The sequence below is a fragment of the Spea bombifrons genome, chromosome 4 (genome assembly GCF_027358695.1).
Source record: "Spea bombifrons isolate aSpeBom1 chromosome 4, aSpeBom1.2.pri, whole genome shotgun sequence".
NCBI lineage: Eukaryota > Metazoa > Chordata > Amphibia > Anura > Pelobatidae > Spea > Spea bombifrons.
In genome coordinates this window covers 107,895,392-107,917,621 of record NC_071090.1, presented here as the reverse complement: position 1 = coordinate 107,917,621, position 22,230 = coordinate 107,895,392, and the positions used below count along the sequence as shown (strand labels likewise).

Below are 22,230 nucleotides of genomic sequence, written 5' to 3'. Positions count from 1 at the left end.
AACACTATTGGTAGTCTTAAATATGATCACAACTGGGGAGAATAAGGAGTCAGTTACAGATTGTGTGACCCTTGGAATCTGCCCCATTACCCTGGGGATAAAACTCTGAGTTTCAGGCACCAGAAGATTTAGAAGTTCCCAGGTATGACTGTTAACCATAGAAGTTATTTCTTTAGGGTTTAGGATGATGGGGTTAAGGGACGTTGGTTAGGGGACTTTGGGACGTCCTGTACACATAGGACCCTCTATTTTGTAACCGTCCCATTTAATCAGTTCTACTTACCAGATCTAACCCACCCTCCTTCCCTTTATTTGGTGATGTTGGTAAAGGGAGTTTTTCCTCGTCAGTGTCACAGTGGAGAGAGTAAGGTGGGGGTGGAATAATGGTTTGGAAATAGGAAATAGAGTGTTTTTGGTTTGGTTGGTAGGTTCAAGCTGGTCTGTGGCTTAGAACCTGGTGTGGGGAAGGTGCATCTCGGTATGCTCTTTATGGTTGGTTATGTTGTTGGGGTTATATGTATGGGGAGGGGGTGTCATTGTCAGAAGTTATGTATGTATTATATTATGTTTGGAGGTAATTCTGACGTGGACTGTATTGTGTTAACAATTTTTTGGGTGGACAGTCATATTACAACTGTGGTCAACAGCTTGTGTCTGTGTGTTTTTTATTTAGGTTGTGGGATTGTGGGTTCATGGCCCACGAATTGACGATGCCACACTCAACATACTCAGCTAACTAAATGTCAGCACACAACCCATCAGATAATACAGGGTAAAAATAATAGTAAGGCAGGTATTCCAGCCATGTTACCACACTTCTTCAGATACCATTTTTTTTATCATATCATCTAATTTACTATAAAATAATAATAATAATAAAATATGGTGAAAATGGAAAAAAGCACTTTTTCTCATCTATAAAAAGCTTATGAAAAAGTGTGCAAAATAGATAGATATGTGTCCTGAGTTTAGAAACATGCAATATTTTTATGTTTTTGCATGTTTCAGGGCAAGAAGTACAAGTAGCAAATTGCCATTTTAAAACCATATATTTTTTCAAATACGGCCATGTGCCATTTGGGTCATCCATATATGTTTGAAGACTAGGCACCCCAGGGTATTTCAAATGCTAGCATTTTAACTCTTTCCATGCTCTAATTCTACCACCAGCTGTTGTCAAACTTTGTGGTAATAATTCTTGGCATTTTTTAAAAAAACATTTTACTTCAGGTATGAATTTTCTGCTCCTGGAATATGTCACTGTCCAAAAACACAATATGTGTTCTGCTGCATCTCCTGAGTACAGTAAAACCACCCATGCAAGTGTTTATTGGGTTATTTGGATAAAGGTAAAAGGCCACATTGCGAGGTATGTATTTGGACATCTGGTCAGTTTGTGCCCATGTCCTATTTTGGGACAGCTTTGAACCCGGATAATTCTATTTACCTCATCAAATCATTGATACAACATCGAGGCATTACAGCAACACTGTTTAAGCAAAGAAAGCGGTCTTATGTCACTTTCTAAGCGTGTTTAATGCCATGAAGTGCCAGGCACGTCATTGCTCGTTAACTGACTGTTTTTGCGTGACGTGCCTGACACGCCACTGGCCATTAAGGGGTTAAGCAAACAGAACATAAAATAAATGTTTTAGAAACAAACCAAGAGTTCTAAAAATTGAGGGATTCTAGTAATTATAACAACTTTAATTGTTTTTTTCTAAATGTTCCATTTATAATAACAATATATCACTAATTTTGTTATATTTGTAGTGTATATTAAAAAAAAGTTAGATTTATCCAACGGGACTCTGGAATTTCTTAATGATGTTTTCTCTAGAGTTCATTCGAGGTCTGAATAATATAATAAAACATTTTGGAGCAAACATACAGACAAGAAGGGCCCAGCTGGAAGCCAGGATGGCAAATACTTCCATAGCCACTGTATATCTGCCTTCAGCACTGAGGGAGGCTGGGATAAAAGACACCCAGACACTGAGAAAGGCCAACATGCTAAATGTGATAAACTTGGCCTCATTAAAGTTATCAGGAAGTCTCCTGGCCAGAAAAGCAACAATGAAACTGATGAAGGCCAGGAGACCAAGATATCCCAACATGCACCAGAAAGCCGTCAGTGAACCCTCATTACACCCAAGAATTATAACCCTAGGTTGGGATTCAAGGTCCTGTTCTGGAAAGGGAGGGGCAGTGGACAACCAAGTGACACACAAAATAAACTGTAGAAAAGAACAGGTAGAAATGATCAAGTAGGACACCAAAGAACTTGTCCACTTTTTGAGAGCACTACCAGGTTTGGTGGCCATAAAAGCAAACACTACCATAATTGTTTTTGCCAAAATGCAAGAAATGCAAAGAGTAAAGACCATCCCAAATGCAACTTGACGCAGCAGACATTTTTCTGGTTGAGGGTAACCAATAAAAGCCAAGGAGCAGAGGAAGCAGAAGGACAGAGACACCAGAAGAAGACAACTGAGGGAGTAGTTGTTGGCTTTCACAATTGGTGTCATTCTAAACCGTATGAAGAGCTTTAAAGTAAAATATGGAACCAAAGAGGAAATGATGCTTGTAGAAGCCAGTGTTCTCCCCAGTGGGTCTTCATAGGACAGATACTCTATGGGTTTTGGAAGACATACGGATTTCTGTGGATTTGGCCATGTGTCCCATGGACATTTAATACAATCGATGGAGTCTGCAAAATTATATAAAGCACTCGGTTAACATTGATGCTTATGCAATAAGATTTTTACAACGCTTTCTTCTTAGATAGCACTATAAACGTACCTGTGCGGTTGGAGATCTCCCCTTGAGGACAGGGAAGACACTGGAAGCAGCAGACAGGTTCTCCTCTTCTAACTACCTTCCAGAAACCTGGGGGGCAACTCTGACTACAGACTGAGGTGGGGACCTGAGGAAGATATGAGTAAAATTTTCTAGGATATCACATTGCAAATAAGTGATTGGTAAACCTAGCCTCCTTGTGTTTTGCTTTCTTACTATATGAGGGACATCTCCTATATTTATCTATATATATATATTATTTAAAGTAAAATATTTATTTAAATTAATAAATATGTATAATTTTCTCCAGGGCCACCGTCAAAAATTTTGGAGCCCCTTACCGAACAAATGGTCTGCACTGTCCAACCAAAGATGACCCCCCCCCTCCACACCACCAACATTTTCTCTTTTTTTGGTGCAAATATGGCACATACACTCTTTTTGGGGGCACAGATGGCACAGACAAGCTATTTGGGTGCAAAGATGGCATAGATAAGCTGTTTATCACCAGACGTTACATATAGTCACACAAACAGAAAAACATAGTCACCGAAACAGTGGGTTTCTGACCTGCTGCAGCATACACTGAGCTTTGTGTGAAAGAGGGACTCAGCCAATCAGGAGAGGCATCTAAACTCTCAGACAAGCAGGAGAGTTGATAAGTATTTCCTGATTGGCTGAGACCTCCTTCACTCTGAGGTTCTGTGAGATATATAGTGTTGAGATCTCCTTCATAAAAAATATATATCAGGGTTTGTTTTTAATTAGTGAAAATGAATACCTGGGATGTATTTTTGGAAAATGTATTAAAACAGTGCTCTATGAGACCTGGTGTATGAGACCTATGGCAAACTTATGACCTAGTTCTAGCCATTTTGTTATGGTATTTAGAAGAAGAAGAATACACTTTATTTACATACTTTAATTTATAATCTGATTTTCAGGGCTGTTGAACGCCGTAATACATTGATATTCACTGAACAGTCTGACATTCTAGACAAAGAGGTACATCAGGGAAGGAAAAAGGTACAAAGGGACATGGGGCCCAAAGATGAACTGGACAAACTAGGTAGGATGACCACTGATGCCAATTTATTTTTAATTCTGGAATCGTTTTAATACCTGTTGATTTCCAGACTTCCACAGCACAGCACTTGTGTTTATGCTGAAGATTTGGGCGGAGGACGTGTCATACCGGCCCACCTTGACATATCTTATGGCCCCATTCGAGCTCAACTGCCAGTTCACAATGTCGTAGACAGCAGGAGGGTCTCCATTTTTGTCAAAGTAGATTTCTGGACCGCTGCTCAGTGTGACTCTGACCTTATTCATATAGTACAGCAGCTGTAAGCAGGGAAGATGAAGGTGGATTATCTATTGTGAGTCCCTGAACAAGAGTCTTACTGCACCTTTTAAAAGCTCCCTTTAATACCTGAAGTGGATCTAAAAATGCCATGAATTTTGCGATGAATTTTTTTACCCATTCTCTATTACTTTACACCCCTGACTTCTGTTACATGATTCCTACCTCATATCCATCATATTAACCCTGGATTTCATTAGCCACCTCCATCATATTTCTTACCATTCTATGGATATAGACTCTACTAGTGTCCTCCTCACCTTCATGATCCACTATATAAACCTTCCGCTCACTCATATTACCTTCCATTATCTATTACATTGTATTTCTCCCTCCTTATCTTCATTGTATATTTGCCTTTCATAAACACTCACATTTTTTAGTCCAACGTTCTCTTTATTATATGTCTAGCTCTTCCATCACTTTTTCTTTCACTCTTTACTTAATCCCACTCCCCCCTATTCCACCATTCCTTAGGAGGAAGCTGAGTGAAGAACAGCTCACGTGTAGCTAAAATAATAGTATATTTTACTTTAAGAAAGTGAGTGAATTTATCGTTTTCTTATTGATCATTTGGAGAAGAGCCCCTACTTCAGATTTTGTATATTGAATGTGGGTGATATTGATTTAGCTCAAGCTACCTAGGTAAAAATACAAATTGAAAGTCTTCAAGTCAACCATCATTCATTTTCTATTCTTAGACCAGTCCATAATGAAAATATTACCTGCCATGGTTCGAAGTTCAAAATATTTGCACAAAGTCCTTCTTGGAATGGCCCTTCCCCATCTTTGCAGTTTTTTAGATCTTCCAAAGCTTTGGCCACAACATGGACTCCAGTGTAAACACTATAGGTAGTTCTTAAACTAGAGACGTCATTGAAACTATTATGGATGTTTTCTAGGACTTCTGATCCAGTGCATTCTTTTACCAGCGTAGACAAATCCCCTGTTTGGTTTGTTTCAGTTGCAAATTTGCATGTGAATGCTAACTCCCAAAATATCTTTACCCAATTTCTTCCCAGTGACATAGAAGGATGGATCTTGTTGAGGAACTCCCTTAGTCCTGGAATTGTCCCGCTGTGAAGGGCTAGACCTATGGTTCCAGAAAGCAGAGTCGAAAATCTTCCCTGGGGGTCTAGGGTGGATGTGGACCAAGCTTCACTGGCAACTAATGTCTTCTGTGTCACATTCTGTCTCAACATCTCATCCAGAACAGGAAACAAATCAACATCCGTTGCGTAGACTACCACCACCGTTGCTGATGATGCCTTCATCACCTTGACTATATGATGAGCATTACGATCTGGATGGTTTGTAAGTATGTTCTCACTGAAGGCCACGCACGCTCCAGCCTTGATTAACTCTTGTCTGACTAGCTGAATCCCCTGCTGGCCATAATCAGTGTCTGCAGCTAATAGTCCAATCCAGGTCCAACCTAAATGCAACACTAGATAAGCAAGTCCCTTAGACTGGAAGGTATCGCTGGGGACGGTCCTGAAGAAAGAGGGAAACTGAGTCCGGTCACTCAGCAGGGAACTGGTTGAGAAATGGCTGATCTGTAGGGAAAATAAAGTACAGAGTATTGCATGGGTTTACTACTCAATTGACATTACTACTAAACTTAAATGAGAAATGTGTAATGTGCCCTAATTACGTTGTCTCTCGTATAAAGTGGTGGTGCAGCTTAACTATGTGAGAAGCTCAAGACTCCAAAAATTATAATCAAATTGAAAAATTCATGTGTCTTACTTCTGTGGGTCTTATACTCACAGAAAAACAAAACAGATAAAAGCTAAATAAAAAATGCAGGGGATAAAATGAACTTCACTGCATTTAACATATAAATAAGCATGCATACAAATCATTTTTATTATAAATAATTTTTTTTCTACTTTTCAGGTAAACAAATATTTCGATTAACTAATCATTCTGTTCCCGTATTATGCCCTTGAATAACTGCATCCAACAAAAAGTTATGAAAACATATTTTAAATAATCATTATTTTTCTAAATTTTCATTTAAACTTTACCTGCGGATAATTATAGACCCCTAAAATGTGAGCGAGGAGGATTGAATGGGTGGAGATAGCTGGTCCAATTATGGAGCTGAGAGGAACGTGTCTAAGACATCTGTAATTGGGGATTACTCTGTCATATCCCGTCAGCACTTGTAGAGCCCCTCCTAAATCGAGTTTCATATTATCACAAGAATCGTATGCTTGGAACCCAAGAGTAACGTTGGGGAGAATATTTGGATTTGCGTTGATCTCCTCTACAGCGTATCTCATAGCTTGAAGCTGCTGATAGCTTTCGAAATGGAACCTTGATAAAGATCAAAACAATTACTTCAGTCATGGACTTCAGTCATGGACTTGAGGTCCTGTTTCCCACCGATTCCTTTCCATTACAATATCTTTTATAAATCAAATAATTGACACATAAATATGTTATGATTAAGATGGATCTGTTTTTTTCTCCATCTTCCCTAGAAGTATTTCTTGTTTGCCAAATTCAAGTGGAAGGTGGGGTAACAAAATATGAATCCTACCTCACCAAAAACCATAGAAAACTCTCTAAAGCACACTTGATGACCTAGAACAGATAACTATATTGCAGGGGACCCTACAGAAAACTTTGCTGATTGCTCCTGGAAACCATGCTGGGAATAATTAATTTTTTAATGGCTCCGGGGAGCTCTCCTCCTTCATAATCCATAATAGGCCCTGTTTAAGGAAAATATATGATGTACACTGAATTGACCAACTGATGGCCTTCAGGAGGTGTTTGGAGATGAGTTGGTTGAGGTGAGTTACCATCATACTCATGTGCGGTTTAGGTCCGGGAATCAGATCAGGGCTCTATTTTATCGACATGGAGAAGTGGTATTTGGCACTTCATATCCAGGTTCTGCACACTCCCGTCCCCTTTCTTTTCCATCAAAGGCTAGCTCTACTCCTATGCATGGAGCAACCTCCCCACTATTTTCGCAGACCTCTGGGGTCTAGTCACCATAGTTCAAATTCACTTTACTTGAAAACAGTAAGAACGTGTCTTTCACAAAAAATATATCATAGATCAAAAAACATTATATGTTACAAGATCACTTCTGAGTTCTTATGGACACCATTTAAGAGAGAAACCACTACTGAGAATTCTGGGAGAGGAATAGGAAAATACATAGGGGGTCTAAAACATCAAGGAAGCAGCATGGCAAATCCCCTTACATTGTACATGTGGTGCGCGGTGGTCTATCTGTCAAGAAGTCATCTCGATGGACCCTGTCAAGATGTAACGGCAACAAGACTCCAATCATCACATCCCCAGGCTGGATCATTCCTGTAAGCTCTGGTACATGGAGGCTACACGGATGCTCTTTGGAGTAAAATGCATGAATGAGCTGAGACAGGAAGATTTGCCAAATTACCTGATACAAAAACGCCATGATTTTATGATACGACAGGGCAAACCTGGGAACATAAAAAAAAAAATAGTATTTCCTATAATTCATAGCAAAGGACACATTCCGAGTACTTCACTTTCATTATTAGGGGCATTCGGGCACGTTCTCCAGGATTTATCTGCTCAGGTTTAAAAAATAGCTTAAAAACTGTTTTTCTTTAAATACAAATTAACAATAAGAACTAAAACCAGAGGAAACGAATGAACCTACAATATAAAACCCGTGTATAACATCTACTATCTATCCCCCTGGGGCCACCCTACCATTGTGTATCGACGAGCAATTATTTATTAAGACGTGCCACAGAATTTCAAATTGAATAACCTATGTAGAAGACCCCAATAATTTGAAAATGGATGAAAAAAATGAATGTTGTTTATTATGTTATTTTGTACATTTATAAAACCCATACTCTCAATGCTTTAAAATATAGAAACCGAAACTATTTCTAGCACTCACAATTGTATTGCAGTAATCATTCCAAAATGAAGGAAACAGCAATAAAACAAAAAATTAGTTGGATTTCAGCAGGGCCACTCCAGGTTGATGAGTTTCATTTAAGGACAGTTCGGAAGAATTAAGATTTTGAGGACATCGCTGTCCATGATGATCGTTCCTGTCCTCAGTGTGTATGCGACATCCGTGATATCAGGCACATCTTGTTATACTGAAAATGTGAATTCGAACACGTCATATTAAGGTCAAATTAAATATATGACGATATGTTCTACTATATAGCATTACGGTGATATGGTGATGATAGGTACGAAAAGGCAGGTCCTCTTAGTATTCCAATGGATAAAAAATGTCATGGATTATTACTTTGCGCCTGTACGTGGCTGCAGACTGTGTCGTTGCTATATTTGTAAGCAATGATAAAAAAAAATTTAGTCACAAAATGGACATTTTGGCCATTGACAAAATGGTCACTTAGTGAATTTCCACTGCCAAAAAGGTCAGTTAACGAATTCTCCCAGACAGAGTGCTCAAAAACAGAACAGCTTCTTCCAGATCAGAAGTTTGTCAGAGATTAGTCAGAGGCAGAAGGCTCAGTACATAGTCTTGTTCTTCTACACGCTTATCCCGGAGGCCAGGATACCGATAAGACGTCCTTGGTCTTCCGTGAGGCATCAGACATGCTGGATTTATAGAGAAGCCCTGTGCCAACGCAGCCTCTAAATAGCAAACAGTCGAAGAGTTAAAAAGGGACATTTCCCAAAGGGAATACCTGTAACACACCTGTAGACCTGTATTCTTAACCCCCTGAGAGGCACATTACGGTAATCACCGCAGAGATAGGGATTCCCACCTGTCTCGGGTTTATCGCTCAGTCACGAGCATTCTCCCAGAATAGAGGTCAGACATGCCAGTTGTATAATATGTGTAATATTATTATATTATGATACATATTATACATATTATATGGACTCTCTACCTTTACGACAATCCTCTGCATAGAAGGCCTCATTTCCTTTTGCAGTCCCTTATATCATAATCTTAGCATCTTAGAACGCCCTGTCACCACCAATCTGGCCCTCCTCGGATGGCCTTTGAAAGCGAGAGTCAGGATTTCCAATTGAATCCTGCTGGGACAAAAAAAAATAATAATTGAAATAATAGTTAAAGGGTCAGGAAAAGGCTTTTTTTTGTTGACACTACATCTTAGATCTCACTTTATGACAGGAAGATGATTCAGGAAGGCGCTCATAATTGGGGACAACTGTCTCGCGATGGTTGGGAGATATGCAAAACTAGTAACATTTTAATTAAAATGCAGAGGTCAGGCGACAGGAAACATGAGCCAGGTTACCACCTAATCGGCTGGTACCAGCATCCATATATATACTTCACAGTGAATTACCAGATAGGCTGAGACAACGCAACATATGGATGGGCGTCTGAAGCCTTGAAAGGAAAATCACAATTGAGACATACACCAGCAGCACACTGTGGGCATTTTTTCTCCATTTACCATGCCTTCTAAATGTCCCCTTTAGTACCCAAGCTCCTGATGCCCCTATTTTCTCTCGCGATGCCCTTCTTTTCCAGGAGCTCAGCATGGTTGCTGGGTGTGAGAGTAGCGCAGGGTTCTACAGCCCTAATACCTTCTCCTACGTTGACCTAATAAAAGATATCTTCCACTAAAGACTTCATTTTCTCATAGGCAATTACGGCAATATCCATATATTTATTATACCTAGAACTATGACGGCGTAATTGCTGTGAAAGCTTTTGCTTTAAAGCAAAGTAAATTATATTTTTGGAAAAGAGGTTACAGGTACTTCAATTATTAATTAAATTTAAGACGACTGACCGGTAATATATTTTTTTGCAGTTTATGCACTTAGGCCATTATATATTGCGATGGGATGCTCAAGAACAAAGTTCTATGCTACCTCTACAATGTGGTGTGGGGTAAACTTACCTACTGGCCCCCGAAGGCCGTTGGGGGGCTTAGGGAACTTCATCGTTAGCTGTATGAGAGATCTCTTCTTAAAAAAGGACTGGAATACACCTCGGCACATCTTGCTGGCATTTATACCCATGCCACGATCAACAGATTAATCCTATCACTGTTATAACGTGTCCTAGAATTGACACCCTCCTCGTGACAGTGGGTACGTGTGATTTTTTAAACAATGCTATTTACCAATGCAGAAAATATTAGAGTAAGAAAAGTGTGTGTGTGGTAGGGTAACCATATGTCCCGGACTGCCCGGGACAGTCCCGCAATGGGACTTTAAGTCCTGGGTCCTGGGCAGCAATGCATTGTCCCGGAATGAGAATTCCGAGTGAAGGAGGACTGAGCCAATCAGGAGAGACTTCTCAACTCTCCTGATTGACTGAGAGTTCAGAAGCCTCTCCTGATAGGCTGAGTCCCTCCTTCACACCAACTGAGTGTAAGCTGCACCCAGCATCAGGTATGTGTGTTTGTGTGACTGTGTGTATGTGACTGTGTTTGTCTGTTTGTGTGACAGTGTTTGTCTGTTTGTGTGACTGTGTCTGTAATGTCTGGTAATAGAGGAGCGAATTCTCTGAATTTGCTCATGCCTGGTAAAAGAGGGGTTAACACTCTGAATCTACTTATGCCTGTAATGATTCTATGTATATTATTAAATCTGAAATCAACATGGCTTCCAAGGCTTCCTAATAATGAATATATAATAGTATCTGTGAATCAGTGTGTATGTGAGAGATATATATACATATATAATATAAAATGTATTTATGTGTATGTGAAGGTGTGTATTAGAGGACTGCACTGGGAGGCGGGTCCTGCGGGACCCGCCAAAAAACTTGGGGGCGCGGGCAGTCTTGCTGGGGCTGCGGGCGGGAGCGGGCGGTCAGGCACTGTACCTGCGGGTCCCGGTAATCCCGCGCAGTCCCGCAAGGCTGCCTTCTTGCTGCTCCCTTACAGCGTCTCCTAGCTTGCTCCGCCCAGGAACAAAACGGAGTCACGTGATGTGACGTCACTTCCTGTGACTCCGCCTTGTTCCTGGGCGGAGCAAGAGAAGAGACGCCGTAAGGGAACAACTCGAGGGCAGCCGCGCGGGACTGCGCGGGAAATCAGGTAAGGAGGCGGGCATGATTGGCCACAAATGTGGCGGGAGCGGGCGGGATTGGCCACAAATGTGGCGGGAGCGGAACACCCACATTGCGGGAGCGGGATTAAAAACCGCGGGAGCGGGCGGGATTAAAAAAGTAGTCCCGCGCAGGGCTCTAGTGTGTATATGTAAATCAGTGTGTACGTGAGATATATATATAACATAAAAATGTTTTTTGTGTGTGTGACAGTATGCATATGTGAATCAGTGTATATATATATATATATATATATATAAAATATACGCCTGTGTGTGATCTCATCCGCTTCAAAGTGTGTCCCTGAATGGCAAAAATAAAATGTGGTCACCCTATTGTGTGAAGGGGGGTGGATTTCTGATCAAGCAAACAGACCATTAATTAACTTTATAAAGGAAACAAAAGTTAGGGTTGTCCGTTGGCAATAAGAATATATTTTTACTTTTTGAATATCTATTTTGTATTTTAATATCACTACTATCTATTCAGATGAATTCTGGAATTTCTTGATCAGGTTGTCTCTAGAGTTCGTACTGCGTCTGCATAATATAATAAAACATTTTGGAGCAAACATGCAGGCAAGAAGAGCCCAGCTCGAAGCCAGGATGGCAAATATTTCCATGGCCACAATGTACCTGCCCTGAGCACTGAGGGAAGCTGGGATAAAAGACACCCAGACACTGAGGAAGGCCAACATGCTGAATGTGATAAACTTGGCCTCATTGAAGCTATCTGGAAGTCCCCTGGCCAGGAAAGCAACAATGAAACTGATGGAGGCCAGGAGACCAAGATACCCCAGCATGCTCCAGAAAGCTGTGGGTGAGCCTTGATTACAGTCGAGAATGATAACTCTGGGTTGAGGGTCCTGTACTGGAAAGGGAGGCGCAATGGACAACCAAACAATGCACAAAATAAACTGGAGAAGAGAGCAGATAGAAATGATCATGTAGGACACTAAAGGACTTGTCCACTTTTGAAGAGCACTACCAGGTTTGGTAGCCATGAAGGCTAAAACCACCAGGATTGTTTTGGCCAAGATGCAAGAAATGCAGATCGTAAACACCACTCCAAATGCAACTTGGCGCAGCAGACATGTTTCTGGTTGGGGATAACCAATAAATGACAAGGAGCAGAGGAAGCAGAAGGACAGAGACACCAGGAGAAGACAACTGAGGGAGTAGTTGTTGGCTTTTACGATGGGTGTTGTCCTGAACTGTATGAAGAGCTTCAAAACAAAAAATGGAACCAAAGAGGACACAATACTTGTAGAAGACAGCGTTCTGCCCAGTGGGTCTTCATAGGACAGATACTCTACGGGTTTTTGGAGACATATAGATTTCTCCGGATTTGGCCATGTGTCCCATGGACATTTAATACATTCGGTTGAGTCTGCAAAATAATGATAGACAATCAGTGAACATTGATGTCTATACGATAATATTTTATTTCAAAATGATCTTCTCCGGTAACAAAAACAAAAAAAAATCCTAAACATACCCATACCTGTGCTGTTAGAGATCTCCCCATGAGGACAAGGAAGACACTGGAAGCAGCAGACAGGTTCTCCCCTTTTAGCTGCCTTCCAGAAACCAGGAGGACAGCTCTGACTGCAGACCGAGACAGGGACCTGGGGAGACATAATAAAATATTCTGGTACATGATTTTCCATATTCCAGCGGCAGGTAAACTTAGACTCTTTGTGCTTTGCTATCTTACCATAAGGGAAACATCTAACAAGTACCATGTAGGTGTAAAATACAATGGCTTTCAGGAAAAGTTAACAAAACCTGGTATTTATGACAAAAGGGGGGGGTTTTATCAAGAGTTTAAATGTTACCTATCGATAGCGATTTATGTCAGTAAGACATTAAAAAGATTAAAAGTTTTCAGTTGTTTCTATACAAATTGGGACAATAGAAGAGGAGTTCCTAGTAAAGAGAACATCATGGGAGGAGAGAAGGGCACAGAGATGTGCTGTCTAAAACGAAGACTGACCAAGCTGAATATGAACATATGAGAACCTGCATGTTACCCACGTGCAACAATTTGGTTTAAGAGAAGCATTATGTTAGCACCTGTCGATCTCCAGAATTCCACACCACGGCACTTGTGTTGATAGTGAAGATTTGGGTGGAGGCCATGTCATACCGGCCAACCTTAACGTATCTTATGCCCCCACTTGGGTTCAGCTGCCAGTTCACGATGTCATAGACTGCAGGAGGGTCTCCATTTCTGTCAAAGTAGATTTGCCGGCCACTGCTCAATGCGACTCTCGCCTTCTTTATATAGTACAGCAGCTGTAAAGCAGGAAAGATGAAGAGGGATTATGGCCTTCAATCACCTGACGAAGGGTCTAGGGGAGGATTTTGTTGGTTTTGTGTCAGTAAGCAGACTTAAAAAGTTTATTTTCCAATTTTAAAGGTACACATTTTTCAGAATCCCCTAAATACATTTATATCTACCGCCAGTTGGCTCCAATACTGGCTCGGCAAAGGTTCCACGGGTGGGGGGGCATGGATCTAATGAGACCCCCTGTATGCATGCACAGAAGCATTCCCCATTGATTTTAATACTGATGCTTTCCTGACACTAATTGGCCGCTTATTTACTTAACCATATATTTTTTTCTAAGTTGCATATCACGGCTCATTTTCCACTTCCTACATATTCACACGTGAAAACTTCAGGGCTTTCTAAATTACCCCCTTACAAGAACTTCTTAAAACGTTTTCCTCACCGACCTATCTACCTAACAGTAGAGTGTCGCCCAGAATTAGCATTTCCCTCCGACTAAATAAGTTTACTTGCTTATGGTGGTCTTTGAAAGGACTACTGACGCAGTAACCCAGCAGAGAAGGGGAAAAAGGGGGCAACCAAAACTGGAAAATGCTTGCCCCAGAGCCTGGTAACATTCTCAGGCAGCAGATGTGCAGAAGATCCATAATGATCTCCAGCTGATATCCTCTATGATTTAATACCTTTCCCATACCTTTCTTTTTATATAGTAGAGATGAATTAAATATTACCATTTGGAAGAAATAGAAACCATAGATTAACCAAACATGGTTTCAGCCATGAAACTCCCATCAAGGAACTAGCACAGTGGAATTATTATATATATCGTACATATGCTTGTGGTCTGTATACCTAGTTATTGTGGCGCAAAGCTAGTATAGAACTGCGCCCATGCCTGGTCTGTACCATCTTCTGGCGGAAACCTTTATGGTGTTTGTGTATTTTCCTAAAGGCATTGGTATGAAGTAGAAAAAAAGGCTTTCAGATAAGGTGACAATAGTGATCCACGTAGCTCAATGCCAGGAGGGTCAAAAAGGCTCTTCATTTAAGGAGATGCTAGAAATATAAGCTATAGGTTCTACGTCCAAAGCTGTCAGTGTGGCATCAACAGGGACTGACAGGTTGACTCATTGAGTATTGCAATATATTTTTTATCTTTTTACTAACATTTTCTTTTTAAATTTTTCCTATTTACCATTCCTTATTGGTGTACGTGTGTGCTTTAATGTATGATGTGTGTTAGTATTTGGTGTTAGCATGCGTGTGTGTGAGCATGAGTGTGTGTGTCTGCGTATGATGTTAGAGTGTCTGTCAGTGTATGGTGTTAGTATGTATGTGTGTTTAGTATGTAAAAATTTTTGGGTTTTTTTGCATGATGAGGCACCAAAGAAATGCTGCACCCATGTGCCACAATACCCAGGCTCACCCTTGGAACTACCTCGGTTGCACTGCTCGTAGAAGCACACACCACTTTTTAATGCCCACCTATTTCATGACAGCACGATTTGGCATGATTTTGTTTTTATTTATAATTTGGAGTCCCTATCCCGTGCTTCCTATGAGTGATGTGGGTAATATTGATTTAGATTGGGCTGATTCTTGCCTTATTCCTGTACCAGTCGTTATGAAAATATTACCTGCCATGGCTTGAAATTCCAAATGCTTGCACATGATCCTTTGTGGAACGGACCTTCCCCATCTTTGCAGTTTTTTAGATTTTCCAAAGCTTGGGCCACAACCTGTACTGCGGTGTAGACACTATAAGTGGCTCTTAAACTAGATACGTCGTTGAAACTATTCTCTGTGTCATCAAGGACTTCCGATCCAGTGCATTCTTTTACAGAAGAAGCCAAATCACCTGTTTGGTTTGTGCCAGTAGCAAATCTGCAGCTGAATGCTAACTCCCAAAATATCTTTACCCAATCTCTTCCCGATGAGATAGAAGGATGGATCTTGTTGAGGAACTCCCTTAGTCCTGGAATTGTCCCACTGTGGAGGGTTAGACCTATTGTTCCAGAGAGGAGAGTGGAAAATTTTCCCAGGGAGCGTAGGGTGGATGTGGACCAAGCTTCACTGGCCACTAATGTCTTCTGTGTCACATTCTGTCTCAACATCTCATCCAGAATGGGAAGCAATTCAATATCAGCTGCATAGATAACTATAACCTTGGCTGTTGATGCCTTCATCACTTTGACTATATGAGGAGCATTGTGATCTGGATGGTTTGTAAGTATGTTCTCACTGAAGGCCACGCACGCTCCAGCCTTGATTATCTCTTGTCTGACTAGCTGAATTCCCTGCCGGCCATAATCATTGTCTACAGCTAATAGTCCAATCCAGGTCCAACCCAAATGCAACACTAGATGAGCAAGTCCCTTAGATTGGAAGGTATCGCTGGGGACGGTCCTGAAGAACGAGGGAAACTGAGTCCGGTCGCTCAGCAGGGCACTGGTTGAGAAATGACTGATCTGTTGGGGAAATAAAGTAGAGTATTAAATGTGTTTCATGAATACATAACCGACATAATTGATGTCAAGGCTTCAAAATACGATTTTTTTTCATAATAAGAATAGAAAAGAGAAATATGTAACATGTCATCACTTTGTGTTGGCTGTGAATTAATTGGTGTCCATAACAACCTGTGGAGGTCAGTCCTTTATTATTATTATTATTATTTATTTTTCCAGGTTTTCAGTGCTCAGGGCCAATTAAGGTATTAAGCCGGTATCACAACCTCATGCTGATGAGTCCCATTAAGGGTGAAACAGCTGTCCATGAGCGGGGATCTGGCTACTGCACCTCTTACCTGAGTTTTGTCTAAAGGCTGTCTTATACAGCGGGCGATTACTTTCAAGGGTTCCATATATAAAGTGGATATGGAGGCAAAATGTGATCATTGTTGACCTTATTTGCATGCGCCTACCCAGAATCCCTTGTGGTTGTGGCAGCACCATGAGATTTCTGAGGGGAAAAAACAAGCCTGCTGGTGTCTGTAGATGAGTGTTTAATAATGATGCTTCTACTACCCTCTTAATTTTAAGTGGAAGGGTTTGCCATCACCTTTACTCACCATAACTTATGTAATGGTATTTCAGGGCCAATTTAGGAATCTCGTTAGGTTCCTCTACTAACCGGAACACGCGTATGCGTTACTCCAGAGCAGCCACCCTCAATGTGGTCGTAAGGCTTTTTCTTTTAGTCCACCAGTTCAAGGCTACAGAATACAAATCTTACAAAGATAACTATGGAACTAAGAATTATGTAACCTGCCATAACTGTTGCCTTGGTATCGATCAGTGTCCATATCTAAACATAACTGGTTCTATTGTTGGTTGGTACAATTATCTTATAAGTTCCAAGTCAAACCCAAGAGTCCTGTATTTGAAATGTGATGTTCACTATACAGCTCCAGGGAGGGTTCCATGATGGACTTTGATTTTCCAATCCATGACTTTGACGTAACGTTCAACATGGGCATTGGATGGACGTTCCAACTCCCTTGGGCCTGCAGAATCAAAGTTCTCCTATGCTCAGGGCAAGGTGAGTCTCTGTAAGATGGTCCTTGAGCCAAGGGGGCATAACCTGCCTGGACTTCTGTTTTGTCCAAAAAAAGGTTTCCCAGAGCCTGACTTAGCTGGATCTGGCAGAGTGGCTTAAGCTTGCAGACATTTAGGCTGGTTGGTCTGGGCCAGAAAAGCGTAGGTCAGAGAGGGCTCTACCTGGGAGATGGGCTTTTGATTTGTATTTTTTTGGGGGGTAGAATGTATGTTTTGCACAGTGTATATCATATATGCTGTTCCTGAGCCTTAGAGAGATGTGCTTTTTAGGCTTCAGGAAAGGGACCTACTGGCCCTCAGCTTGAAAAAGTCAAATTGTATAAATCTGTCTCTCTCTCTCTATATGTATAATATGTTATTAAAGCCCTACTTACATATTGTAGTGTAATGCTGTAACATTGTCTCAAGAAGTTCACCGGTAAAAAAAAAAACAAAAAAAGAGTCTGGAATTTAAGATCAGCATTTTTTAAAATAATTAACCCATAGAAGTAACCGACCCACCAAAACATTTAAAGATATGAAAGCATTTTTTTAATCAGAATGTCTCATGTTTCTGAAGAATGAGACGTTACCTGCGGATAATTATAGACGCCTAAAATGTGAGCCAGGAGGATTGAATGAGTGGACTTAGCAGGTCCAATTATGGAGCTGAGAGGAACATGCCCAAGACATCTGTAATTGGGGATAGCTCTGTCATATCCCGTCACTATTTGTAGAGTCCCTTCTAAGTCAGTCTTTAGATCGTCACAAGAATCGTATGCTTGAAAACCAAGAGTTATGTTGAGGAGGACATCTGGATTTTCATTGATCTCCTTCAGGGCGTATCTCATGGCTTCAAGCTGCTGATAGCTTTCAAAGTGGAACCTTGAGCAAAGTCGGGAGAATAAGTACATTGTTAGGGAGTATTTTAAACATTGGAAAGAAAATAATAAAATCAACAGTAAAGTCGACAAACAACCTAAGCTTAAGCTTACGAGGCTATCCAGGTGCCACCAACACAGGGGAGGACATACCAGGATGCCCAACTCAAGACCCGAGGCTACGATCACCACCAGCAAGGAACCTGCCACCGAAATGCCACCAAATGCACTCCCCCGGAGCATCCACCCCCTAGATGCCTGGTAAGCTGGCATGTGACAAAACGAACCTCCTGTCTCCGGCTGTGACAAAATGAATCGCCCACCCAACAGCACAAACAATAGGGAAGGAGGGTGGGATAAACTACACAACAAATGGCCTGGCCCTACACAACAAATGGCCTGGCCCTACTCAGCATTCCAGTGAGGGCCCACTATGGCCCATTTTGGCCCCTGTGGGCATCAATGCATAACACTTTCCTTACCTCTTAAGCACCTGACCTCAATGATAACCCACCCACAGTAGAGCACACGGTGGAGTTACAGCTATTTGGCCAATGCATTGGATGATTATTCACTGTGGGGAGTGGATTTCCGAGCCAGTGAGCCAGAAATAGAATGTAACGTAAAGAACATGTTGGGAAAACAACAAAGAAATCCTTGTTCATAATACACGCATCCAAATACCTCACAGGTCTCATTTAAAGGACATTGAGAGAGATGTCTGGTACCCAAATACAACGCTCAGACATATTAAGGAAATAGCATCACCACCCCCTTACATTGTACAGGTGGGACTTGGTGGCCTCTCATTGAAGAAGACATCTTTTTGGACCTTAGCCATATGTAATGGCAACAGAACTCCAATCATCACATCCCCAGGTTGGGTCATCCCTGTGAGCTCTGAAACATGGAGGCTACATGGAGTCTCTTTGGAAAAAAACGCATGAATAAGATGAGACAAGAAGACTTGCCAAAGTGCCTTATACAGAAAACGAATCATGGTGTCATATGGCCAGAAAAACCTGTGAACATCAAAAAATAAAACAATGAGAAGTTGCCATCATCTACATTACCTGTGCTTTCATTATCAAGGACACTATGGCAGGTTTTCCAGGAATTTAAGTATCTTAGATAAAATAAATGAGCCTACAGTATGCTTTCGTGCGGGAGAGTTAGCCATTTTATCCTGCTTATTTAATGAAGGACTAACACCAGTGAGCTTCTCCTGCTGGAAGGATTGAGTTGGCCCTCTATAATCTATAATTCAATCCTAAAAATGACTTTATAAAGATATCCACAAACATTATCCCATTGTACAGCGCTGCAGAATATGATATATAAATCAATAAATAATAATAAAGGTCCAGCTCAAACCTTCTCGAAATGGAAGCTCAACAAGGCATGGACCTCATTGGCATTACCCCCCTGTCCTGTTACAACTAAACAATTACTTAAACATACTATGGAATCTCAAGTTTAATAACACATACACTAGATAAAACATGAGTAATTTAGACCACGGACTGTAGGAAAAAAATGTAGGTACCTGTCGTGCTATTTTATACTTTTTGTATTGTCTAGACTCTGTTGTTCTAAAATACGGGGCAAATAAAACTGTAAATCTACCACAAACGAAATACAGTACTCACGATTGTATTCCAGTAAGCGTTCCACAACAAGGCAAATGGTTAGAATACATTTAGGTGGCAAAATTTTTAGCAGGTACTTTCAATGACAGGTTAGCAGAAGAAACGTCTGAAGGTCACCTCTGTCCATCTTGTTCCTGTCCTGTCACTGTGTATGGGAAGTTATACTGGAAATGTGCTTTCAAATTTGAAGAAATCACACGGACATCTTAACAGAAACAAAAATTAAAACCATGGACCACTACTTTAAAGTGATATAGTGATGTCATTAGTGTGCGAGGCAGACTTCTGGACATACACACTGGGAGGGATACACCGAACACCTGCTCGTTCAATTGAGCTTCTGCCAGGTTCTCACTGTGCTCCAGCTCACAAATAATTCATATTTTATGTGTGTTTATGGCTACAGACAGTGGTGGCACTTGAAAAATGATTCATAATAAGAGGTGTTGTTGTCACAAAAGAGTTAGATGTAGAATGTTCAGAGACAGAATGGTCACCGACCGAATTCCGAGTTAAAGAAATGGTAGAACCTCGTAGATCAAGGTTAATGTCAGAGAGCGAGGCACTGAGAAGGCACCAGACGAAATGACTATACCATACGCATGTTCACCATGTGCCATCAGATATGATATTCCCGTGCCGGAATTGAAAATGTCCATGTATATATAGTCCCCGACGCCACTGTCTTTACAAACACAATAATTGCTGCACATATGGGAATTCCCAGCTGTATGGAGATCCTTGAGGGTTTCAAACACTCACAATTACTCTCCTAGGCTTGACAATTACACCTGGCAGTTTGACTTCCCACCCAAGCAGTTAACTGTTGGGAAGGTAAAACCACGCTTAACTCTTTCAGTTCTGGGGTGTTAAAATGTATAGGAATGCATTCCACCTGGGTTGCCCTAAATGCGTAATACCAGCCAAATCTATATGAACCTACTTGGAGGTTCTAGGGATAGAGGATCTAATTTCTTTTTCCGAAAACCCTTGTATCATAATCATATTTTTCATCATATGCAGTGTTTGAGATTGGATTTCTGTAGGCTGGATTCAGTTTATTGTTAATAATGCCATTTATGTCAGAATGTAGAAATCCCTCGTTATGATCCTTTCTTCGAGAGCAGGTCCTTTCTAACTCTCAAATTTCATTCACTTCACTTATACTGGGCTTAAGAATTCACTAAGGTGAACCTACTGCAGGTTGAAGGATTTATTTACTAAACAGTCTGAAGAACCCATGACTGCATTCACTTGCTCCTGCTCCAGGTGAGTGCAGTTAAGTTTTTGTGAGTTGACCTTAGCTTGCAACTTGAGACACATTTATCTTGACCCTCAATGGGTTTCACGAACTACCTCATCTCATGCAGATTGGCCAGAGGTTCCTGTCCTTTGTGCAGTGTTGTGGGGGTCAGCCTCTCCACCCCTTTAATAAAGAATTACCCTTGTCTTTGAATTACTCCTAGGAATTACCCCTAGCAAATCCACTTCCTTAGAAGGGGGAGAGTAGACTGGGTAGACTGCCCTGGGAAGTACTGGGGTAACAGAAGCCCCCAAAGTAGCGCCATTGCAAGGGTGTCCCTTCTCTAAATGGGGCCCCAATGCCAAGCTTCTCCTTTTAAGCCAAGCATACCACTGGGCCTGCAGGCCACACTCCCTCCGTCCCAGCACACTCACTAAATCTGAGAGCTGGGATATGGTTTATTTTCCCAGTGCTCAGACGCAGGCAGCATGTGAGGACTTACACTGTGTGTAAGTATGTTACAGTGTGTATGTGTGTAAATATGTTACTGTGCTCAATAGCCCCACCCCTGTCACAGCCAGCCCTGCCCTCATGCGTGGCTAGGTAGCTTCAGGTAGCCCATCCCCCTAATCTATCGTGTATGAGTTCAGCTCAGGTAAGTTTGGGCAAGTGTATTCTTTTAAAATGTTTTTTTTCCATAACCAGGTATAACTAGTAATTTCTGCCATGTTCTCATTGTTCACATAAACTTGTTTGTTATTAGCCAGGCCAATATTATCTAGTGTAAACGTTAGTGTCTGTGTGTTACAATAAAGTTTGTTCAGTCCTACTGGCCCCATCCACTAGGGCAGTCACATGGGCTCACCCTCCATTTTGTATTGTACCTCTATACATATAGGTGGGCGGTCCCGCTGACATCAGTGCGTGGTCTGCTGACATAGGTGGGCCGTCCCACTAACGTCAGGGCTAGCCGTACACGCTGGAGAACTGGTCATGGTTGCAGGGGAAGTGGGGAGTAGGGCATTCCGTGACGCCGCTCCCGCGACCCAGAGTTTCTTCGTGGTGACCCCGAGACCCGGAGGTCTCCATGTTATCATAATGACAAATGCAATAAGCACAATAAGAAGACCTAAGAACTTCCTAAATGAGCAAACCCTGAGTTTCCAACTAATGCAATAAGCAACTTCTCGCATGTACCGCAATCCATGTAATAAAGCTGCCTGAGATAGAACCCAAACAAATAAACCTTTGTTTTAGCAGCTAAGCATTGTATTTACTGTATGACCAGATACGAAATACCTTTTAATACCTCTTCCAACTCCACTTTTTTATTTAATATCAAAATATTTTGCAAAAAACATGCTGTGTTTATTTTCAACAACCCAACTCGTTAATTGGTCCTTTGTCTGCTTCTGGAATATG

General features: G+C 41.3%; 2 protein-coding genes across 2 annotated transcripts; both read right to left on the bottom strand.

The window, feature by feature from the left end:
* Positions 1–1,796: 1,796 nt before the first annotated feature.
* LOC128491575 (extracellular calcium-sensing receptor-like) lies at positions 1,797–10,168 on the bottom strand. The gene is made up of 8 exons (XM_053463893.1): positions 10,048–10,168; positions 8,722–8,795; positions 7,387–7,586; positions 6,193–6,484; positions 5,170–5,718; positions 3,922–4,143; positions 2,803–2,926; positions 1,797–2,710 (listed from the first exon to the last, which is right to left on the bottom strand). The coding sequence occupies exons 1-8, from the start codon at positions 10,166–10,168 to the stop codon at positions 1,797–1,799; spliced, it is 2,496 nt and encodes an 831-aa protein (XP_053319868.1).
* Positions 10,169–11,685: 1,517 nt separating this feature from the next.
* On the bottom strand, positions 11,686–17,886 carry LOC128491573 (extracellular calcium-sensing receptor-like). Its single transcript, XM_053463892.1, has 5 exons — positions 17,629–17,886; positions 15,137–15,967; positions 13,280–13,501; positions 12,708–12,831; positions 11,686–12,593 (listed from the first exon to the last, which is right to left on the bottom strand). Exons 1-5 carry the CDS (start codon positions 17,884–17,886, stop codon positions 11,686–11,688), a joined length of 2,343 nt encoding a protein of 780 aa, XP_053319867.1.
* Positions 17,887–22,230: the final 4,344 nt, after the last annotated feature.

Excerpts from the sequence above, each read along its gene's own strand:
- LOC128491575 (XM_053463893.1), bottom strand. The coding sequence starts at position 10,168 with ATGGGTATAAATGCCAGCAAGATGTGCCGAGGTGTATTCCAGTCCTTT. Across the intron at positions 6,485-7,386 it reads CCGCGCACCACATGTACAAT|GTTCCATTTCGAAAGCTATC; the intron begins GTAAGGGGATTT and ends ATCTTTATCAAG. Across the intron at positions 2,927-3,921 it reads GGAAGTCTGGAAATCAACAG|GTCCCCACCTCAGTCTGTAG; the intron begins GTATTAAAACGA and ends TATCTTCCTCAG.
- LOC128491573 (XM_053463892.1), bottom strand. The coding sequence starts at position 17,886 with ATGAGATACGCCCTGAAGGAGATCAATGAAAATCCAGATGTCCTCCTC. Across the intron at positions 15,968-17,628 it reads GCGTCTATAATTATCCGCAG|ATCAGTCATTTCTCAACCAG; the intron begins GTAACGTCTCAT and ends TTTCCCCAACAG. Across the intron at positions 13,502-15,136 it reads GGAATTTCAAGCCATGGCAG|CTGCTGTACTATATAAAGAA; the intron begins GTAATATTTTCA and ends CCTGCTTTACAG.